Below are 19,721 nucleotides of genomic sequence, written 5' to 3' on the forward strand. Positions count from 1 at the left end.
ATTACATTGGCACCCAAAATGGAGGCCAAAGTACTGACAGCTTACTTTATGTTTAAATAACACATCAACCCCAAAAATGGACTTTCATTAGATATAATTGTCTAATTTATTATTGAAAACCTTTCAAACACTGTTTATTATAGGGATATATTTAAAAAATAAATAGTAATTTAATTGTTTTCCGTGATAAATTTAACAAATATATCGAATGAAAATATAATTTTGAGATCTTTGTATTTTTTAAACATAAAGTAGGGTGTCAATACTTTAAGTCCTCTATTTTGATGTGTTGAGTATAATTTGTTCTAAATTTTGTTTAAAATAACATAATTTGCCTCTTTTTTTTTTACAATCACACAACAATTGATAACGAAATATCAAGCAACGCATTTGCAAGTAGGGGTGTCAACAGTGCGGTTTCGGATGAAAAACACCTAACCCAAATACAACCCATTAGCAAAATAACGGTTTCGGGCCGGTTTCGGTTTGGTATTGTTTGGGTTCGGGCTAAATAACGGTTTGAGCTAACAGTTTAGACTCGTGTTGACTAACGATTTATGGTGTGCAAAAAAGAACAAAAAGAAATAATTGAACATATTACAACAAAAGCCAAAATTCTATGAAAAGCAAAGTTGTTATTGGTTAGTTTCCATTAAAAAAATCCACCCATCCTATAGAAATCAATAACCTAAATATTAATTAGTAGAATGATTATTTGATCTTTGAATTCAAGCATAATTTTTTTTTAATTGTCTATACTAACTAGCTAGTGGTAATTTAATGATTCAAATACTATTTAATGCAAAATTACAAAACGGGTTGTAAAACAGGCTATAACGGGTTGCAGTTCAATTTTGAGTTGGTGTGGGCTCCACCACCCTCAGCCCAATTACGGCCCATCAAGGTTTGGTTCGGGCCTGTTCGGGCTATAACGGGCCGGTGCGGTTTGTTTTTAACGATTCGGGCTACAAATTGACACCCCTATTTGCAAGCTTTAAGTTTTCCAAATTTGTTGTGAGACAATCGTTCTCCAAGCATTTGATTTGGCATAGGTTAAAAAGTCTTATCAACAATTAGATAAAAAACTAAGGACCCACTTAATAACCCACTGAAATACAACTTCTTCCGTCTCTTGTTTTGAGAAACAAAAATACGTGCAAAAAACTATTTGATAAAATTATTTTAATTTAATATAATTTGACAGTAGAAATTTAGAGTCGTTTAGTTAACATATTTACACTTCCGTTCAGTTACTTTCTTCCCTCAAACAAAAGGAAAAAACGAAAAAAAATAATTTCGATGCCAACTATAAATTGCACTTTGCTGCGCGATCAGCAAAGTAGAGATCATGAAAGGATGAAACACATGTCATGGAAGCTGGTTAAACCGACAAATAATCTATGATGTCCCATCGGCAAAGGGACAAATAGACAACCCTTATTAGCTTTTGGAAGTCAAAATATCTTTTGTCTGAAATGGAATTATGATTAAGTGGAGTTGGGAACTTGGTACATAGTAATGAGATACACTTGTCTATGGTTGATTTGTCTATGGTTTTTTTTTCTTTATCAAAGAGTTATAGTTTAGGGCAATTGGTGCCAACTGATTGTCTTGTTGTTAGTAAAATTAATTATGATTTATTTATTTATTTATATCTTTATGGTGGGACTATTACATATACCATAGTGAGCAATCAATCCGATCTTTTTATTAAAAATAATTCAATTTTTATAAGGAGTGTTGCCAGCCTGCATACCTTCGAGTCCTGGTCACCTTTTTGTCAAGAGGAAGTAAATACTCTTTTGAGGGTTATCCCATACACAATATGAATTGGACCTTTATAGGACCCATTAGATTTTACTTCTAACTTATTTTATCAATATTCATATGTAGAATTTATTTATATTGTGTGATTTACCGTTCCACCTACACAATATGTTATTTTTAGTGTAACATTGTGTTTTTGCTATATTGAGTTATATTCATATCTCTGTGTTTAATATAAAATGTTGGGTGTGCAATAATGTTTTTTGAGTCATTATTAGTTGTAGCTATCTCCTCTCTTGGAATAGTTCCACGGTGATTGGTTTACTTTAACTTAAACCATATGTAATTCATGACATTTTTTATTTAAATAATCTTTTTTAAGATACATGAAGAGAGACTTCAATAAATTAGCACACATATCCAAGAATATCACGAACAACATTTTATTTTAAATCTAAGTCCATGTACATATATATGTGATCACTTAAATATCTAGATCAATTGGCTAAGGGCAAATAATTTTTCTTAACCCCACCCCACCAAAAAAAGGGGCAATTCATTTTATGTGTTTATTGGGTAAGTAAGAATTGATAGGAGATATTTTATTTTTTGGGCCAAAAAATAAAATAAAATTGATAGGAGAAATGATAAAGTGTACGCAAGTAGGTCCATGTTAAGCAAAAATCTTATGTGATTGGGGAAGCTGAAAGAATGACCTAAATAAGTGGTGAGGATTTTCATGTAATTGAATAGCAATACAACCAAAACAGTGACGCATAATATTTATTATTATTATTTGAACTAATTGTACTAGAATCCCAAAATGAATGTCTTAAAGTACTGACACCCTATTTTATGTTTGAAAAACACAAACACCTCAAAATTAAAGCTTCATTTGACACATAAGTTCTATTTATCACTAAAATCTGTTAAATTTTTTTCCCTTCATATTTTGATAGAGATATTTAAAAAAATGAAAGAAAATAAATAATTATTTAATAATTTTTAGTGACAAATTGAACTATTGTGTACAATGAAAATCCAATTAGAGGTATTCGTGTTTTTCAAACATAATGTGGGATGTAGTGCTTTAAAGCTTTCATTTTAGGTGTCGGTGCAATTTGCTCCTATTATTTTGTTATGATACCTATTATATATTTATATATTTAATTTGAGCGGGTGAGGTTGTTGAACTACACGAGGGACAAATAAATCGCTAGGCATGTCTCAAGTTTAAGACACCCTTATCATTAATTGTTAAAAGGCCCACTTAGGTAAAGGAGAGGGTGGAGTGATAAAGTTATAAAGTCAAGTCTTCCTTCAAAAAAGAAAGAAGGAAAGAAAAAAAGGCAAAAAAAACCAAGAAAATACTGTTATCATTATGTGAGAAGTATATTCACAAATTAAATTAATTTACAATACAATAAATATTGATTTTTGAACCCATACGAAATATCAATTCATTGCGTACATCTTTTTATCTTATTGATGCGTCAAAAAATTATTTAGCTTTCGGATGTCTTAATGTTCGCTTGCAAAATAAGGTTAAACGTAGGTTAACTCAGCAGTCGGCAAGCAAGGTTAAATTGTAGGTTAACTCAGCAGTCGGGAAGCTACCTCCGAATGTTAAGTTAGCAGTGGATTACCACAGAACTTTCGTTAGTTGCAGAACTCAAATGAATAATGTTAATGAAATGAAACGATTCAAATGCCTCTACTGTGTATAAACATTTAGTTTATATAAGGTTTACCTTTTATTATCAATCGTTGGATTTGTTTATGATCATTCTTAGTGGCCGTCCGATTGTAGGGTTTTTTTCCCATATTTCGGAGTGGATCACAAATTTTATAAAAATGCGTTTATTTCCAAAACCGTTGGGTTCCTTCACCCTCACGTAACTTGTTGGTTCGACCTTTAGTCCCGACCAGGCTCCTTAACCTGACCGCTGTTGAACCGAGTTTGTTATTATTTTATCCTCGTCACCTAAAATTGTGTGAAAGAAAATTTTAGGTTGTAGCAATCAGAAAATATGGATAATTATGATATAAATGTTTCAAACCGTCTCAAGCGTCGCATATACGAACCGGTACGCATTGAACCATTGAATCGACCGGTTGGGTTGTAAAATTAGGAGCCGGGTGAACCCTGCTACCTAATACGACCAAGTGACGTGGCTACTCGTAAGTCGTCACATAAAAATTAAAAAGCAACCACCTCAACAAGCCGATTTTGAGACATCTAAGACTAAGAGTGATTTTTTTGTTTGTTGAGGAGACAATGATTAATAGAAAAAGAAGAAGCAAAACACACCTTTCATCTTCTCCCTCTCTATCTCACATCAGGTAGACGCGAGAACGCACCATTGCCTATTATTAGCTTTTCGTATCCGTTTTCTGTTTTTTCGTTCTTCGAATTGGCTATCTGCTCATCCCAACTGTGTAAAGTTTGAGCTATTTCCTTATTTTATTTAAAAATTTCCCAATTCCATTATTGTCACTTACGGCGATGGATGATGCAGCCGAATAGATATACGCGAATATGCCATCTGAATGATTGAATTGGTCGCCTTTCGTGGTATGGGTTGTTGAGCCGTCGTCCATTCGGGCAGTTTCCAGGTTTCCTAGTATGGGTTCTCTGTTTCTGATCGAAAACAGGAAAAATTTCGATTAGATTCCTGAGTTGCTCAGTTGTCGATAATATTTCGAGTTTTTTCTTTCTTTGTTTTATTATTTTTTGAGGTTGTTTGATTACTAGGCGACGAAGAACAGATGAAATTGGTGGGCTATTTGGTGATCTCAGAAGAGACATTGATGGTATTGGATCCCTATTCCGTCGTATCGATTCTGAAGTTGAAAAACCTCAGAGTCTAGTAAGGTTTTACAATTGGGGTTTGGATTTATGGATAACTGAGAAGTTTTTGCAATCTGGATCATTATCTAATCGGTTCTTTGGAAGATGTACGCGGTGGAAAGGCTGAGTAGCTACATCAGCCGTGGCGTTTATGTAGTTTCAGGCCCTTTCCACCCGTTCGGAGGAGCTGTTGATATAATTGTTGTCCAACAACCCGATGGAAGCTTCAAGTCATCGCCTTGGTATGTTAAATTTGGCAAATTCCAAGGGGTATTGAAGACCAAGGAGAAGGTCGTTGACATTGCTGTTAATGGAGTCAAAGCTGAGTTTCATATGTTCTTGGATCATAAAGGAGAAGCTTACTTTCTTACAGAATTGGAAGGGGAAGAAGTGGACACTGTCTTCTCTCCTCGATCTTCTAGCGATGAGACGGAGGAGCACTCTCAGAGTGGAGGGATAGAAAAGTCTAGAAGTGGCGATTTTGATGCTAATCGTCCAAGCTCACCCGCTTCAACGGATGGGGCGAATACGAATATTTTGGTGAAGACGACTTCTCGTCGGTCTGGAATTCTCAGACGCGTATTTGGACGTAAATCCATGAAGGAAGACGGTAGTAAGACTGAAGGCAGCAGCGTTGGCGCCGAACAGATGAGTTCGCCGGAAAGTACAGAGGTTGCGGCTGACCTTTCGGAGATGAAGTGGTCTACCGACATTCCGGCCATCGAGTGTGAGATGGTTAATGCTTCTACGTTCGCAAGGCCAGCCAGTGAGATTGATAAGGGTTTGCAGGCTACTGACGAAGACAGTATGGCCAGTCCCGTGCATCATGAAATCGTCGACACTAGTTCTGATCTTCCTACTGTGAATTTAGAAACTGATCCCCGCTATTCGGGATCATTTCCTAATAATCCAGAGAGTCCTGATGAGCCCACTGGGTCAGTGGAACAATTAATGAATGTTTCAACTTTTGAGGTATTTGATAAATGTGAAATAGTTTCTGAAGTGACTGATACATTTAGTTTGAAGAGTTCTGTTCTTACTGAGAGGATCGAAGGTTCTGTTTCTGAGAGTAATACGGATAGTCCGCAAAATCCAGAGTTTGTCGAGTTTAAAGCAGGACAGAACACACATTCCGGAACAGAAATTTCTTCTGGTAAAATGTGTAATAGTTTAAGCAATGGTATCTCTGAGGAGAAAACTGAATGTGAAAATTTGATTTCCCTCACACACACTGAAACTACGGAGATCTCAACAGTAGGGATGAATGGCTCTTTTGAACGAGTCACTGAGACACTGGAATTTTGCTATGGCAGGTGTGAGGAAGTAGAGTCTCATGGTCGACTTCTATACCAGAACTCTGAGCTTATGACTGAGGTAAACCTACAACCAGATTCTACAGTTCCTACAGTAGAAGAAAACCTTTGTGCTACAGGAAATGTAGGAGATAGAGATTTCTCTGAGTTTGTTAACACTAAAACTGTTCATGAAAATGAGATAGCATCTCTCAACCGAGTTGCGGAGTCTCTTTTACCACCCACTTTGCATGTTAGTACTTTTAATTCTGTTGAAACTAAGACTTCACAAGTGGATCACCAAGATACTGTGACTGAGGGTCTTCCTCAAGATGATAATTTGGAGGCACTACCCGTCGAGGTTCTGGAAGATGAATCCCCAATGGTAAAACTTTCTTCTTCTCATATACCCGAGAATGATGGGTTAGATCTTGGAAAGCTATCAAAGGCTCCATTGTCGCTTAATCAAGAGGCCGGTGTCAATGAAACCTTTGATTTGATTGAAGAAACAGTGTCACAAAGTAGGCATGGTCCTTCTGATCTCGGCAGCTTAGGTCCAGTTCTGTGGAAGGAATATAATGGTCTACATGATGACTCAGAAGATTGCAGTCCTTCACCAGAGCTTAGTCATATTATTCAAGAAGCAGTTGTTGATTCTGTCTTTGTGAATGAAAGCATTCCACCGTCAGAGAGTTCAGAAGAAGATCAGCTTCTGTTTGGTGACATGGATGGTCTTGATCCTATTGGGGTCCAATTCAAGGAACAAGTTTCTCAAGAATCCATGCAGACTGAAAATTATCCAGCTCTTACCTTGGATGGCATTGAAGATGACCATGAGAGAATCAATACAAATCATGCTTCATCTCTAGGCAAGCTTGATGATGAGTATCCTGAAAGTAGCTTACAAGGTTTGATCAAGGAATTCAGACCATGCTCAAGTCCAATTAGTATACTGAAAACCCCCGTGGCCTCAGGGGAAAATGATGTGTGGTTGCCAGAATCTTTACCTATTATACGACACATTGAGAGTCTGAAAGGATCAAATGCTTCTCATCCTCTAAGCCGTTCTTTAGATTCAACTTCTGAAAATTTGAAGTTGGGCCTTCTTAAGCAAGCTGCCTCGACCTTGTCAGAGCCAGGTGCAGACCCTGAACATAACTTATCACTTGAGCATCCTAGATTTTTGGGTGCTCAGGCATCTGAGGAACTTGGACTTCAATCAACCAGTGATCCTGTTGGTAAGAGAATTGTAGCTGTTTGCATTTGCCTCATCTTCTATCTTTAGAAAATTTTGTAACTTGTGAACTCTTGGTACCTGCTATCCCCCATGCCTTATGTAGAGATATCTCTATGAAAGCACTGACTATATGAAGGCTTACTGTCAAACTCCAGTCATTACTTTACATAGGATGCAGGTGCACCAATCATTTTAGGGATGGCTGCATTCGGATATAAACAGATCTTTGAGCCTGCAGGCATGATATCTATTGACCGAGTTCAGATAATTTCTGTAGGGGAACCAGAAAAAGTGATTGTTCAATCCAGTGGAAGCTGGCTTTGGCCCTTCCCAATGCGAAAATCAAGAACTGTGAACTCTATACAGCCAGCAAAGAATGATACTAAAGATTCTGATGCGTCAGACTGCACTAGTGGTACGATCAAGGACAAGCACGTAACCAGAACCAGTTCCACTAAAAAGAAGGTGAGATCAATCATTCCAACATCCGAACAGCTAGCAGCCTTGAATCTGGAGGAAGGACGGAACATTATAACCTTCACATTTTCAACTGCAGTGCTGGGGAGGCAACAGGTGATTTTTATTGGTTGTTATATCATTCACTACCATTTATGGCAACATCTTCACATAGATTCTCAGTTACTGTATGTCTGTATGTAGTTCTATGTTCATGCTTGATTGAAATGTTCATGATTGAACAGGTGGATGCTAGGATTTATTTGTGGAAATGGAATACTCGTATTGTTGTCTCCGATGTTGATGGTACAATTACAAAGTAAGATCTTTCTGGCTTGACCATTTTGTATTTATTTTGCATACTATCTCTAGATTATTGAAAACTGAAGGATCACATTTTGGGGTTTGATTTTCATGCTTAATATTGAGTTTCAGAAATGTCTGCTTTAGGATCTATGTTTCTTGATATGCAAGTCTAGTGGTTACTTCTCCTTTCTTCTATTTTATCTTTTATGAACCTCACAGGATACTGCTTTACTTATCTTGAATGTCCCGCCTGGTCTTCCCTCAGTAAACAGTAGCTTTCAGAGCATCAGTCCTCCATCCACCCCTAAAAAAATTAAAAGGGTGGCATTGTCATTTTTATGATGACCTTTGTCAAATTAGGTTGTTGTTTTTCTTGGTAATACCATTTTTGTGAAAGGCCTCCTACGTTTGCTCCTTCAACTCGTTCCTTTAATGCAAGATTTTTTATTTTCAGACAAGGAGACTTGCCATTGGCAGTGCTGATGTTGGAAACTTGATACTAGCCTATATTTGCTAGATATCAGTGGAATCGGCCAAGATTGGGTGTATCAATCCTGATGTTGTCCTAGTATTTAAACCTTGTTCTTATGGGTCTTGGGTGTTTGATGGGAGTGCCTTTTGCATCAATATGTTGATTTTTCTCGCACATGATGTCCTGAGTTAATGTGTACGGCATTATTGGAGAGTTAGGCCTCGAGGATTAAGCTCTTTATTATGTTACCAAAGAGAGATTTATCTGTTTCTCAGGATGAAAAAAGAAGAAGCAAAATTTAGAAGAGAGATTTACCTGATGCCCTCTCAATCAAGTTTTTTGTGAAAGGATGAGGATCATTGGGCTATAAATGCACTTTGCTTGGGCAGATGGGTCGAGGTGACCTTGAACTTGATATCCTTTTGGATATGGAATTCTGAGCTTTTCAGCGCGCATTACTTAGAGTTGATTATATAAGGTTGTGGTTGGTAGATTGGTTTGTCTTTAGTCTTCTGTTTCTGCTTCTGTGAACTTTGTGAATCAGTTTTTCTGCTTCTTCCTTCTGTTTTTTTCTTTTTTTTTTTTTTTTTTTTTTTTTTGTGTGTGTGTGTGTGTGTGTGTGTGTGTGTTTGGGGGGGGGGGGGCGCTGAAAAAGAAAATCCTGTTATTCTTAGAATTTCTTCTGCTTCTCAAATCATCACAGGTTTTCTCTTCAATCTTTTGCCCATCCCCACAAAAAGCAATTTCATCTTGAGGAGAAAATACGCTATTCTTAAGAACCCAATTGTTTTTTCTTTAAACATAACTTTTCCCCTTTTCAAACTTTATTCTTTCCACAGGTCAGATGTTCTTGGACAATTCATGCCTTTGGTTGGAAAAGATTGGTCACAGACAGGTGTTACACATCTATTCTCTTCAATTAAGGTAATGTTCTTTCTTATTATCATCTACTTCTGTAGTTCAATTTTTCGTATATTGTTTCCCTTTTTTTGGGCAATATTGTTTCACTTCATTGTAGCGTTTTGTATGCTTTGGAGGACGTTAATGTTTTCAGGGCTAAACTTAGAGAGCTGTTAGTGAGACATTGAACTGAAAATTTGTTGCATCAATTTTTTATTTTTTCACAAGCTTAGTCTTGTAGGTAAATTCTGAGCTTACATGCCTCTTCAAGGTAGTCATGCCCTTGGTACTCTAAGGTAGAACTGAAGTTGATCTTTTGTCTTCATTCTTCTTTCTGAACTGTTCTACAGAGATAGCTTGTGTAATAAATACCAAAACAGCCGAAGAACTAGACATACTCTTATCATCGGGACACTTCCTCTATCGTGTTCAATAAAAACTAAACATAGAGTACCTCAGGGGATGACGGAAATACCATTGTGGTACACATCTTAATCTGTTCCAAGCACTTCTTAAATGTTATTTTACTTTGAGTAGTTTACTATACTTAAGTAAGCTTAAGACGACCGGGCTTGATGCAACCTTGGTCCCAGAAGCAACCTTATTTAAGGTTTAGTGGATTAGACTCATAAAGTCTCGGCTTGGTTGATTATTTTCGATGATTTATGAGTTCTTTTGGTTGGGCTTGGTTCTGAATCTATCTTTAACTGCATGAGCCGTGCATATCTGCTTTCAAAGCAATCTACTAAAGGCCTAGCTTGTTCGGAAGTTAATACAAAACCAAGATGTGGAGAAAGTTGTTAAATTTGAAATTTTCCATGAAAGACTTGCAGAACAGGAATTGAAAAGATTGTAAGTGTTGCAGATAAGAAACCTCCCCCCCCCCCCCCCCCAAAAAAAAAAAAAAAAAAAAAGAAAAAAAAAAAAAAAAGGAGGCTAGACCTGGCAAATAGAAATGAAAAGATAGGTGGAGCAAAAGCTTTCTAAGGAGAGTTATTGCAACTAGAATTCTGAAATTTTCAGTCTCCTCTTTTCTATTGGTAACAAAATACGATCTCTGAATTTGAAGATAAACAGTGCTTAAATAATTGTATATTGAGATGACCCTAATTGGGGAATTTCCACTATTATGGAAGACAATGTGAAATCCTTTAGTATTTCAACATATGAGGTTACTGGTTAGCACTGAAATAATGGATGTATTTCATTAACATGCTATTGTTCTTTTACCGTTGTAGGAAAATGGCTATCAGTTTCTTTTCCTCAGTGCTCGTTCAATTTCTCAGGCACATCTCACAAGGCAGTTCCTGTTTAATCTCAAGCAGGTGATATATAAGGGATTTTTATTCTGCATTCAACAGTGATATTGGAAAATCTGTTCAAACAGAGATAGTAGAAAATACATCCTTCCTCTTTTTTTAACAATTAAATTAGAAGTTAAGGATCCTATTTAGATATGAGAAGAATTACTATATATAATTTTTAGTCAAGCCTAATTGGAAATTTTTTTGTGCTGTTTGTTGGAATTTTTTCATGAAGGTTCCCCATAACAGAACACAATCTTCTTTCCTTTGCAGGATGGAAAGGCTTTACCTGATGGGCCTGTTGTAATCTCACCTGATGGACTCTTCCCTTCCCTCTACCGAGAGGGTAAGCAGTATACATGACCTTCTGTTCCCTCCTCTTAGCTGATATAATGTATTCAATCATGCCAAATAATTTGAAAAGAACTCTTACAGATTCCATTAAATCTTATTGGGACCACTTAATTGTAAAAAGTCTTTCTGAATATTTAAAACTGAGAACCTGCAGAGGAGCATCTTAGGCTATGGAACTTGCTGTAGGATCACGGATAATGTACCTTCTACATCCTTACTTTTTAACAGCCTTGTGCAGTTGTATTTCCAATGATCTGAAATTTCAAACCTTAGTATACTCAGGTAATCCATATACACAAGCATGCCAGCATTTGTATTCCTGCAGATGTGGTAGATGTGAGTGCAAAATACCAAGATGGGGGTGAACCCTGTCAAACTGGCTGGTCATCATTTTCTCACTCTATGCTTGTTCCTGTCCAGATAACTGGAGTTTGAATTGAGGTTGGATCGAACATGTTCTTTTCTTTGATTCTTCTCTTCTCTTTGTTTCTTCTCCTTCTGTTTCTTTGGTGGAGTGGTTGAGCAAGATCTTAGTTTTGATATCCAAACTTCCTTTCCACTTCTCCTGTTCTCTCTTCTTCTCTTCCTCAAGCGACCTCTGTCCCCCCCAAAAAAAAAAAAAAAAAAAAAAAAATTGAGTGTGATTGGGGCCATTTCAGGGTTAATCTTTGTTTGTTGAGGGTTTCAGTCTCGATGGCTCCTTTGGCATCAGGGAAGTCTTGAGGGGTATCGTTGCTGTTCTCTCCAAATCAGGTTCAAACTCAATTATGAACTCATATCCACTCTTTGTTTCTCCTCCTATCTCCCTTTTCTGTTTTTGGGCTTGGCTTCACATTGTTGAGGGTTCTTTCCTCTTTGGCCTTTCTAGTGTTGGGGGCAAGCTTGAGAGCAATAGTTTTTGATCTCTCCGTATTAGGTTCGACCTCAGATTCAGATTCTTCTTCTCCCTTTGTTTCTCCTTCTCTTCCCTTCCTTTTTCTGAGGTTTGCTTCAATTAGTCGAGGGTTCTAGCCATTGATGGCTTCTCTGGCTTTGGGGGAAAGCCATGAGAGGTATCGTTTTTGAACTCTCCAATTAGTTTGGAGTCTAATCTGTTCTCTTTGTTCTTTATCTCAATCTTGTGATGCTACCTTCCCTTGCGTCTGTGGTGCTGCTGCGTAGGTCCATGTGCTTTGTTACTAGGATGGCTTCTCATAGCTCCAATCGAAAGGGAGACTGCGTCGGTTTAGTTGGGGCTCCTTTGGTCCACTTCCATGGTTATTTTCTAGTCTAATTGTATGGCTATGGGCCACTTGCGTTGTGTAACTAGTTTGCTATTATTGTTGCCCTTAAATAGTTGCTTGGCTTGATGTCTCTTGGTTTGCTTCTTAGTTTGGCTTTGGGCCACTTATGCTTGTGTAACTTGTTTGCTTTAATTGTTGCTGTTAGGTAGTTGCTAGGCTCAATGCCTCATAGGTTGCTTGTTAGTTGAGGCCTCTTTCTCGCTTTGTCTGGGCTCTGTCCCTTGTGCTCTTGTATTTTACTTTATTCTCTTTGGTAATGAATTATCTAATCATCCCAAAAAAAAAACACACTTTTGAATTTCCCACCATTTCAATCTGCTATATGATGAGAACAGGATACCAACTGGGAGGGTGGTTAAATAATGGCTTTGTGCTTGCCTTCTAAAGGGGTATGGTGAGGATTAAAATTAAAAGATTCCCATGGGTGGTAGTGATGATTAAGGCAGGTAATGCCTTACCTTCACATAGCTGGGTAATCCTATATTCACATAGGGTGTTAATACTCTTCCTCACCCTCCAACTAGGGCCAGGTAAGGTGGTAAACTTTTAAAGCATTTCCACCGTTGTTAGTTAGCTTGAGCCAAATCAAAATCCTGGTGGTTGTGGTGTAGAATGTCAGCCAATTTCTGGAGTCCAAGCTCTACCAACTACAATGCTAACCTGGTTCGAAAGGCTTCCTCACAAGAAGAGCCTGGGGGCAGTTCTGCTTCGCCTTCTTACCCCAACTACTTTGCTGGAGGCTGCTTCGATGCCTTGAGCTCTGGGCTACAACTGTGGTCCACCAACCATTGTGGCAAGGCCCACCCCTAAATTCTGCTAACTTCACTATCATATCTATTTTTTTGGGTCTCGTGCATGAATGGTCAAATATTCTCAATAAATTAATTTTCTTTAATATCACCAAAAGAACCCTTCAAATTACAGAACTTGCTAGATCGAAGTTGTAACTGGGTTTTATATGTCCATGTAGTTTCTTTTTAATCAATTTGTATAGTTGTATACATTTAGTGGAGGGTATGGTTGGATTAAATGCGCAGACTATGGTTGCCAATTTTGGGTTGAAGGACCATAGCATGGTATGCTCTTGTATCATTTATAACTGCAAACTAAATAAACTTTTAGTTGCATTATACATTGGACAAAACTAAGGCTAAGTACTAAGAAGGAAACTCGAATAGAGAAATGCATATCACAATGGGGACATTTCCTTTATGTGATTAGCAAATAATCCTTATTGTAATAGAGTACTGCATGGGATTTGACAATCTTGCCTCTGCATTATATGTACACAACTTAACATAGCCCAATCAGAGTTAATTGCAGCTGTATCTGGACATATTATGACAGGCATTATTTTGTCTTATACTTCAAAACTATGTCCTGAGAGTTCTTTTTCTTTCTATTTTCTGCAGTTATTCGAAGAGCTCCTCATGAATTCAAGATAGCATGCTTGGAGGTATGTTAGATGTGTTTGTGTGTTATGTCTAGTTCAATTTTTTAAGGTTTGCAGTGCTAGTACAGGGAAAATCAAGGTTTTTTTAGATGCTTATTATTAACACAAATATAGTAGATTGCTTGCCTACATTTAGTGGATCTCATGTTTGGGAAGGAATGATAACTGGTGCCATCCAAATAGAATACCATGAGGGATTGTGTTGATAACGGATCACTTCCTTACCTGGACTTCCTAGATATAAACAGGTGGTAGTACATGTAATTCAAAGTGTTTTCTGGAGATTCCATAATCTTAGTTTAGGTTCCCAGCGCAAAAGCACTTGTTATGTTGTGTAACTGTCGAGTACAGTTTGAGAAAGTGACAGAATTATTTGGCTTGTTAGAGATGGCAAAGGTCGTTCTTGTTTATAGTAAAGATTATGATTACTGTTAGAATAACTTTTATTGTTTATTTTATGGTTTAAGTTAGTGGCAGTTCAGGCATTTTCTTATTTTTGTTGTTGTTGTAGTTGTTCCTTTATGTCATTGTGAACATGAATTGGGAGCTCCCACGCTAAGTGAAGAACTCCAAATTTTACTCTAAATGCATTGATTCCCATTTTTTCTTTTTCTTGTTCTTCTTCTAGTTTCATGGTCTTAAAGCTCGACCTCCAGGGACTGTTACAGCCTTCCTATGTTGAGTCTCCTCCCTTTCAAGGTCTGAATCATCGTTGATTGATTCATTCCAGTTCAATGTTTGAGGGCTTCTTCCATTGCTCGTTTGAAAGGGATGCAACACCTATGCTGTATCTTTTGATGTTCTGAGACTAGTTCTGGATATAAGATTGAGAAATAGGTTTGCAGAATAATCCAACTTAGAAAGACCAGGATAATGACTACAAATGAAACAAACACTGCCAAAGACACATGGTGTTAAAGCAAACAATGAATTAGAAGGAAACAACAAAAAACTGAGGGATAACACCATGTAAAACAGAGGGAAGGCATGTGGTTAATGAGGTAACGTTTAGTCAATAATTGGTTCACCCACATAAAGCCACGTGAGATCTGCATGGCTCTATATTCTGACTCTGCACTAGATCGAGCCACAGCTGCCTGTTCGTCGCTTTCCTTGTCCATGGTCTGAGTAAATTAGACTTATGTGTAGGAGCCTTCTTGAGGTACTTCAAGGTATGTATAAGAACATCCCAATAAGATATCAAAGGAGCATACACAACCTGAAACACTACACTGACAAGAATCCAATGTCAGGTTGAGTCATAGATAAGTAATTCAGCTTCCCAGCAAATCTCTGATACCCTAGGATAACTGTGAACATCATCATAACCACTTGAAGCTTTAGTTTGGATCCATTGAAGTATCCATAGGTTGGGATCCTAATAATCCTCTGTTTAGAAGAAGTATCCATCGGTTTGGATCCTAATACCCTGTTTTTGGAAGGACATTATCATACTTCCATTTTGAAAGTGGGATCTCTTATCTTCAACTGAGCCTCTTCCACACCCAAGAAATATTTCAATCTCCTCAAATCTTTAGTTTGGAACTTTTGTTGAAGATGCAACTTTGACTTTTCAATTCCTGAAGATAGTCTCTTGTAATAATAATACTATCATCCACATAACATTAAGAGAGATTCTTCCTGCATCAAAATGACTGGAGAATACAGAATGATCCTACTGCAACTTGTTCAGTCGGCACTCCAGCACTGCTAAAATGAACTGACTAAACCAAGCTCATAGGTGACTGTTTCCATCCATATAAAGTCTTCAAGCTTGTACACCATACTTTGCACCCCCTGAGCAAGTGACCCAGGAGGTTGCTCCATTTACTCTTCGTTGAGATCCCCATGTAGAAAGCATCTTAATTTCCAGCCTAAACAGAGGCAAGTGATGAGCGGCAGCCAGGGAGGCAAAGTGCAAACAGAATTAAGCTTGTTCATGGGAGAAAGGTTGTCATATAATTAACACCATAAAAGTCACAGGCCTTAGCCTACATAGAATGTCTCTGGGTGGTTATATGATCCTTATCCTTAAAAAGTATACTGCCCCTGGAACATGACATGTATAAATACTTAGGGCCTCAAAAAAACTTTTTTTTGGCATTACTTTTTGTACTAGGATCTACTGGAATAGCAGTTGGTTTTGCACCAGGAAGTGTTGCAGTTTTCTTGGATTCTATGGACTAAAAGTACTTAAATTAACCTTTTGACTTGTAAATTATTTTTGTAATATTGAACATGTTGTATTTCTGGAGGGGAGTTTGGTTTTAATGATCAGCTTATCTCAAATTTCCAGGATATCAAGGCGTTATTTCCTCCAGATTGTCACCCATTCTATGCTGGTTTTGGAAACAGAGATACTGATGAGTTCAGCTACCTCAAGGTTGGAATTCCCAAAGGCAAAATCTTCATCATTAATCCTAAGGTAATCTTTCTTTATACCAATTTATACAGATGATGATCAGATGACTGGCTCTTGACCATTCTAACTTCCCTATCTATGGTGGAGTTTTCAGGGTCAGGTTGCAATAAACCGTGGGGTTGACACGAAATCCTACACATCTCTCCATGTACTTGTGAATGGAATGTTTCCTGCCATGTCCTCTGCCGAGCAGGTCCAGTTTGAAACTTTTACTGCCTATCACTGCATTGCATCCTTAACAAGATCTGGAGGGATGAAATACAATTTATTTGAAAATGGAGAAGAGGAAGCACTAAAATCTGCTTTGGTTTTCTATAGAGAAGCAAATGTTCTTGAAGGGTGGCCCTGTGGCAGTTTCTAGCCCTTGCGGGTTAAAATGCTTCTGGTCAAAAGTATGAACCAGTTTTAGTTAAAAAACTATTTGCTACTGGGATGAGCCTTGATCCCAGATTTCCAGACAGAGAAAAGGGTTTGGAAAAGAAAAAGGTGATGCCCAATAGTCAGGGGTTGTGAATGGCATTTCACGCTAAATTTGAGTGTATCTAAATCAGTCTATCCAGCATCACTACCACATCTTTACACAACACATGGAATAACTGAAAAGTAAAGCTCAATCCCTGATAAAAAGTTACAAAACAGTGATGCTCATATAAAGGTCGAGTCTAGGAGGACTTCAGTTCAAGTAATACCTTGAAAATAAAGCTTAAACGCTGGGAAACTCTGCTTATTTGGTCTAATTTGAAGATATTATAAACTGATGCTTATCTGTTATCTGTTGTGAAACCAGGAGGACTTCAATTCATGGAATTACTGGAAAGTGCCTCTTCCAGAGATCAATTTTTGAAGGTACTGAAGGTATTCTTGGTTCCTCACTCAGCAATATTGATGCAGATGCAGAAGTTTCATCCTCTCATTTTTGGAATTCAATCTGGTAGATTTCCTGTCTCCTATAGCCCCTTTTTGTTTGAGTTACTGCAATCTAAATAATTATTCATTATTTTCTGCCACGTTGTAACTCCAGCAAGATGTTGCTAGGGACTGAGTAATTCCTTAATACCTTCTGTGCCATAAAAAATATTTTTTGTTCCTGCTGTGCAGATATTCTCTGGGCAGGCAGTGATGCACATCCCATGGGTCATATATGGGCAATTAAAAGTTACAGTTCCGTCCATGTAGTGTGAACCGTGGGATGTGCATCGCTGCCTTCAAACGATAACCGTGCCGCAGAAAACAACTCTTATCAAATTGAAACTTCAACAGGCATTCCCCAGAATTTTAGATACTTGTTCACTTGGAATGCAGGCAGTCTGTTCTTTTTTGCTTCGGGAAAAATTTCACTGTTGACAATTTTAAAGAGAAAAATAGCCTTTATTGTGAATAAAATAATGACTTGATTATTTGATATCCTAGGGCAACCAAGTTGCTGGTTATATATGGGCTTACAAGCAAAAAGAGAGGTGGTACAAGCATTAATAGAATTTTGAAGAAACTTGTGTGCTCTTTTCCCTGTCACCCTGGAAACAGTGGATAGGGTCTAACTGTAATGGAATGTACAAAAGAAACCTTTACAATCCTTAATGGATAGCTCAGTTCGCGAGGACCACACCTCATAAATAATTGATCATGAGTTCCTTCAGGGCCTATCTATATTTAAAAAGCAAAGCAAAGAAACCTTGAAGAATGAAATTAGGAGTTTTACCATGACAATTTATCCTCTCTGATTTAAATAATTGTTCATAGAAGATGAGCATATTCTGCTGGCAATGAAATGGCTAACTTTTCTGGGTTTTCTGCAGCTATGGATGTTCGTAGTCATGGATGGTGGCAACCAAGACAAACTCAAGCGACCATTTTTGCTTGGGCTTTGTAACATATGTTGGTCGCAGAAAATGTTGTACAGATTAGTATGTATTAGAGGGATTCACGTGTACCAATTCTGTGTCAGGTTACTGCTGGAATTGTAGGAGTCGTGTTCTTGTAATGCAGTAAACACTTAAGCCTGGATGTTCATGTGATCCAGTTAACCCTGTAAGCATGGGTTGGTGAAGCTAATCAAGTTAATATAGGCATAGATTACCCTGAAAACTTACATGCACCATTGTTTCTACATTCAAAAGGAATTTGTTTTTGATCGACTTATTGAACCTGTTTGGTTTATTTGTGGCCTTTGAAGATGATTGTTGATCTCTCCAATCTCATCTTCGTTGAGATAGCTAAATGGCGGATACACAAGAGTGCCCACTGCCCACTGCCCACCAGGTAGGAATAAAACCTCCGCCCCTGGAGGACACACAGCATACAGGAATGTTTCTTTTGGGAATCAAACCTAGTAGTGTCTGTTCCTGTTAGTGTTTTCTTGTAGAATATCATTCCATTGAATTCAATAGAAGTTTGATCCTTTTTATTTGAAAAAAAGAGCGGGAAGGGCTAGTGAGGAACCACCGTCACACGCAAATGGTCCTCTGCAAAGGAAATGAGGTTTTGAATCTCATCATCATCAATGAACCCACTGCAATCAGTATCAGCACAGCGTATACCACGTCCACCATTCCACCGATTGAACCGTCCACCACGGCGGTGGAGTGCATGCCGGAGCTCCTCCTTGCTTATACGGCCATCTCTGTCAGCATCAAAGTGCTTCAACCACTGCTTGAATTCCTCCAAACTCATCTGGCATTTTCCAACTGTAGGGGTGGCGGTGGCTTTCGTGTAACCCGGCGGCCAGCTGATGGCCATTCCCTGCAGAACTCTCGACAATTCTTCTTTCAAACTATCCTTTCAAGTACCTTGTCTACTCTATCTCTGCTTTATAGATCTCTCCTCTCCTTTTCTTCTTGCTTTATCATGGAATAAGAATCTAGAATCATAACCACATGTTTCTGCAAAATGTTAATCCAGTATTTATTTAATGCCCAAGCCCCAAACCATCATTCAAAATTCACATGCACAAGATTATTGTGCAAACTAATAGAATTATTTATATTTTCTGTGTGATGGAAAACTAGCAGAACAAATTCCTTGGTGAGGATTCTCTGTCATTTGCTTTCACACCCTTGAATCTTTCTCCTGCCTAACTACTGAATTTCCTTGCTCATATCTTTTCTTTATCTTGAACGAGAAGCTGATTTAACCATTCTTGGTCTGTCTTTTCCCTTCTTAGAGATGATACATCTTTGGTGGCACTCAAAGGTTAAGGATGCCTCATCATGTCCAAAAGCCCCAATTTATACAGCTGTGAGACTGGTTCAAACGTACTGATGCCAAAGAGGATAGGTTCATCTAGCCTGTGCATTGATGTTTCCATGCATGTTTGCTCTTATAATCATATGTTCCGGGTTATTCACTAAGAGATGTTGGTTTCACTACTAGAGATGTTCCGGATTGGGATCCTCTATGCATGAGATTGGACGAGGGACAACACACAAGGGTTAGACTCCACGTGTTAGGGCATGGACACCTTACTTCCTATATGTTGTCGGACCGAAAGGGTAGCGGAAATGGATTCATACCAAGTTGCATGCAACTTGGTTGTCATACCATTATTATTCAACAAATATGTGAACTTAATAAATAAAAAGGAGAAACCTTGGCTAATCGTATGATCTTACGCACAATTATGGGTAT

General features: G+C 37.9%; 1 protein-coding gene across 1 annotated transcript; it reads left to right on the forward strand.

The window, feature by feature from the left end:
* Positions 1-4,035: 4,035 nt before the first annotated feature.
* On the forward strand, positions 4,036-18,337 carry LOC149017992 (phosphatidate phosphatase PAH2-like). Its single transcript, XM_089152320.1, has 11 exons — positions 4,036-7,148; positions 7,425-7,720; positions 7,849-7,922; positions 9,221-9,305; positions 10,520-10,606; positions 10,859-10,931; positions 13,635-13,678; positions 15,972-16,100; positions 16,192-16,290; positions 16,885-17,028; positions 17,894-18,337. The coding sequence occupies exons 1-10, from the start codon at positions 4,724-4,726 to the stop codon at positions 16,939-16,941; spliced, it is 3,369 nt and encodes a 1,122-aa protein (XP_089008446.1). The 5' UTR covers positions 4,036-4,723; the 3' UTR covers positions 16,942-17,028; positions 17,894-18,337.
* Positions 18,338-19,721: the final 1,384 nt, after the last annotated feature.

This window comes from Hakea prostrata, chromosome 4, assembly GCF_041222555.1.
Source record: "Hakea prostrata isolate BN-2017 chromosome 4, UWA_Hpros_2, whole genome shotgun sequence".
In the NCBI taxonomy this organism is placed as follows: domain Eukaryota; kingdom Viridiplantae; phylum Streptophyta; class Magnoliopsida; order Proteales; family Proteaceae; genus Hakea; species Hakea prostrata.

Excerpts from the sequence above, each read along its gene's own strand:
- LOC149017992 (XM_089152320.1), top strand. The coding sequence starts at position 4,724 with ATGTACGCGGTGGAAAGGCTGAGTAGCTACATCAGCCGTGGCGTTTAT. Across the intron at positions 13,679-15,971 it reads TCAAGATAGCATGCTTGGAG|GATATCAAGGCGTTATTTCC; the intron begins GTATGTTAGATG and ends TCAAATTTCCAG. Across the intron at positions 16,291-16,884 it reads CCATGTCCTCTGCCGAGCAG|GAGGACTTCAATTCATGGAA; the intron begins GTCCAGTTTGAA and ends TTGTGAAACCAG.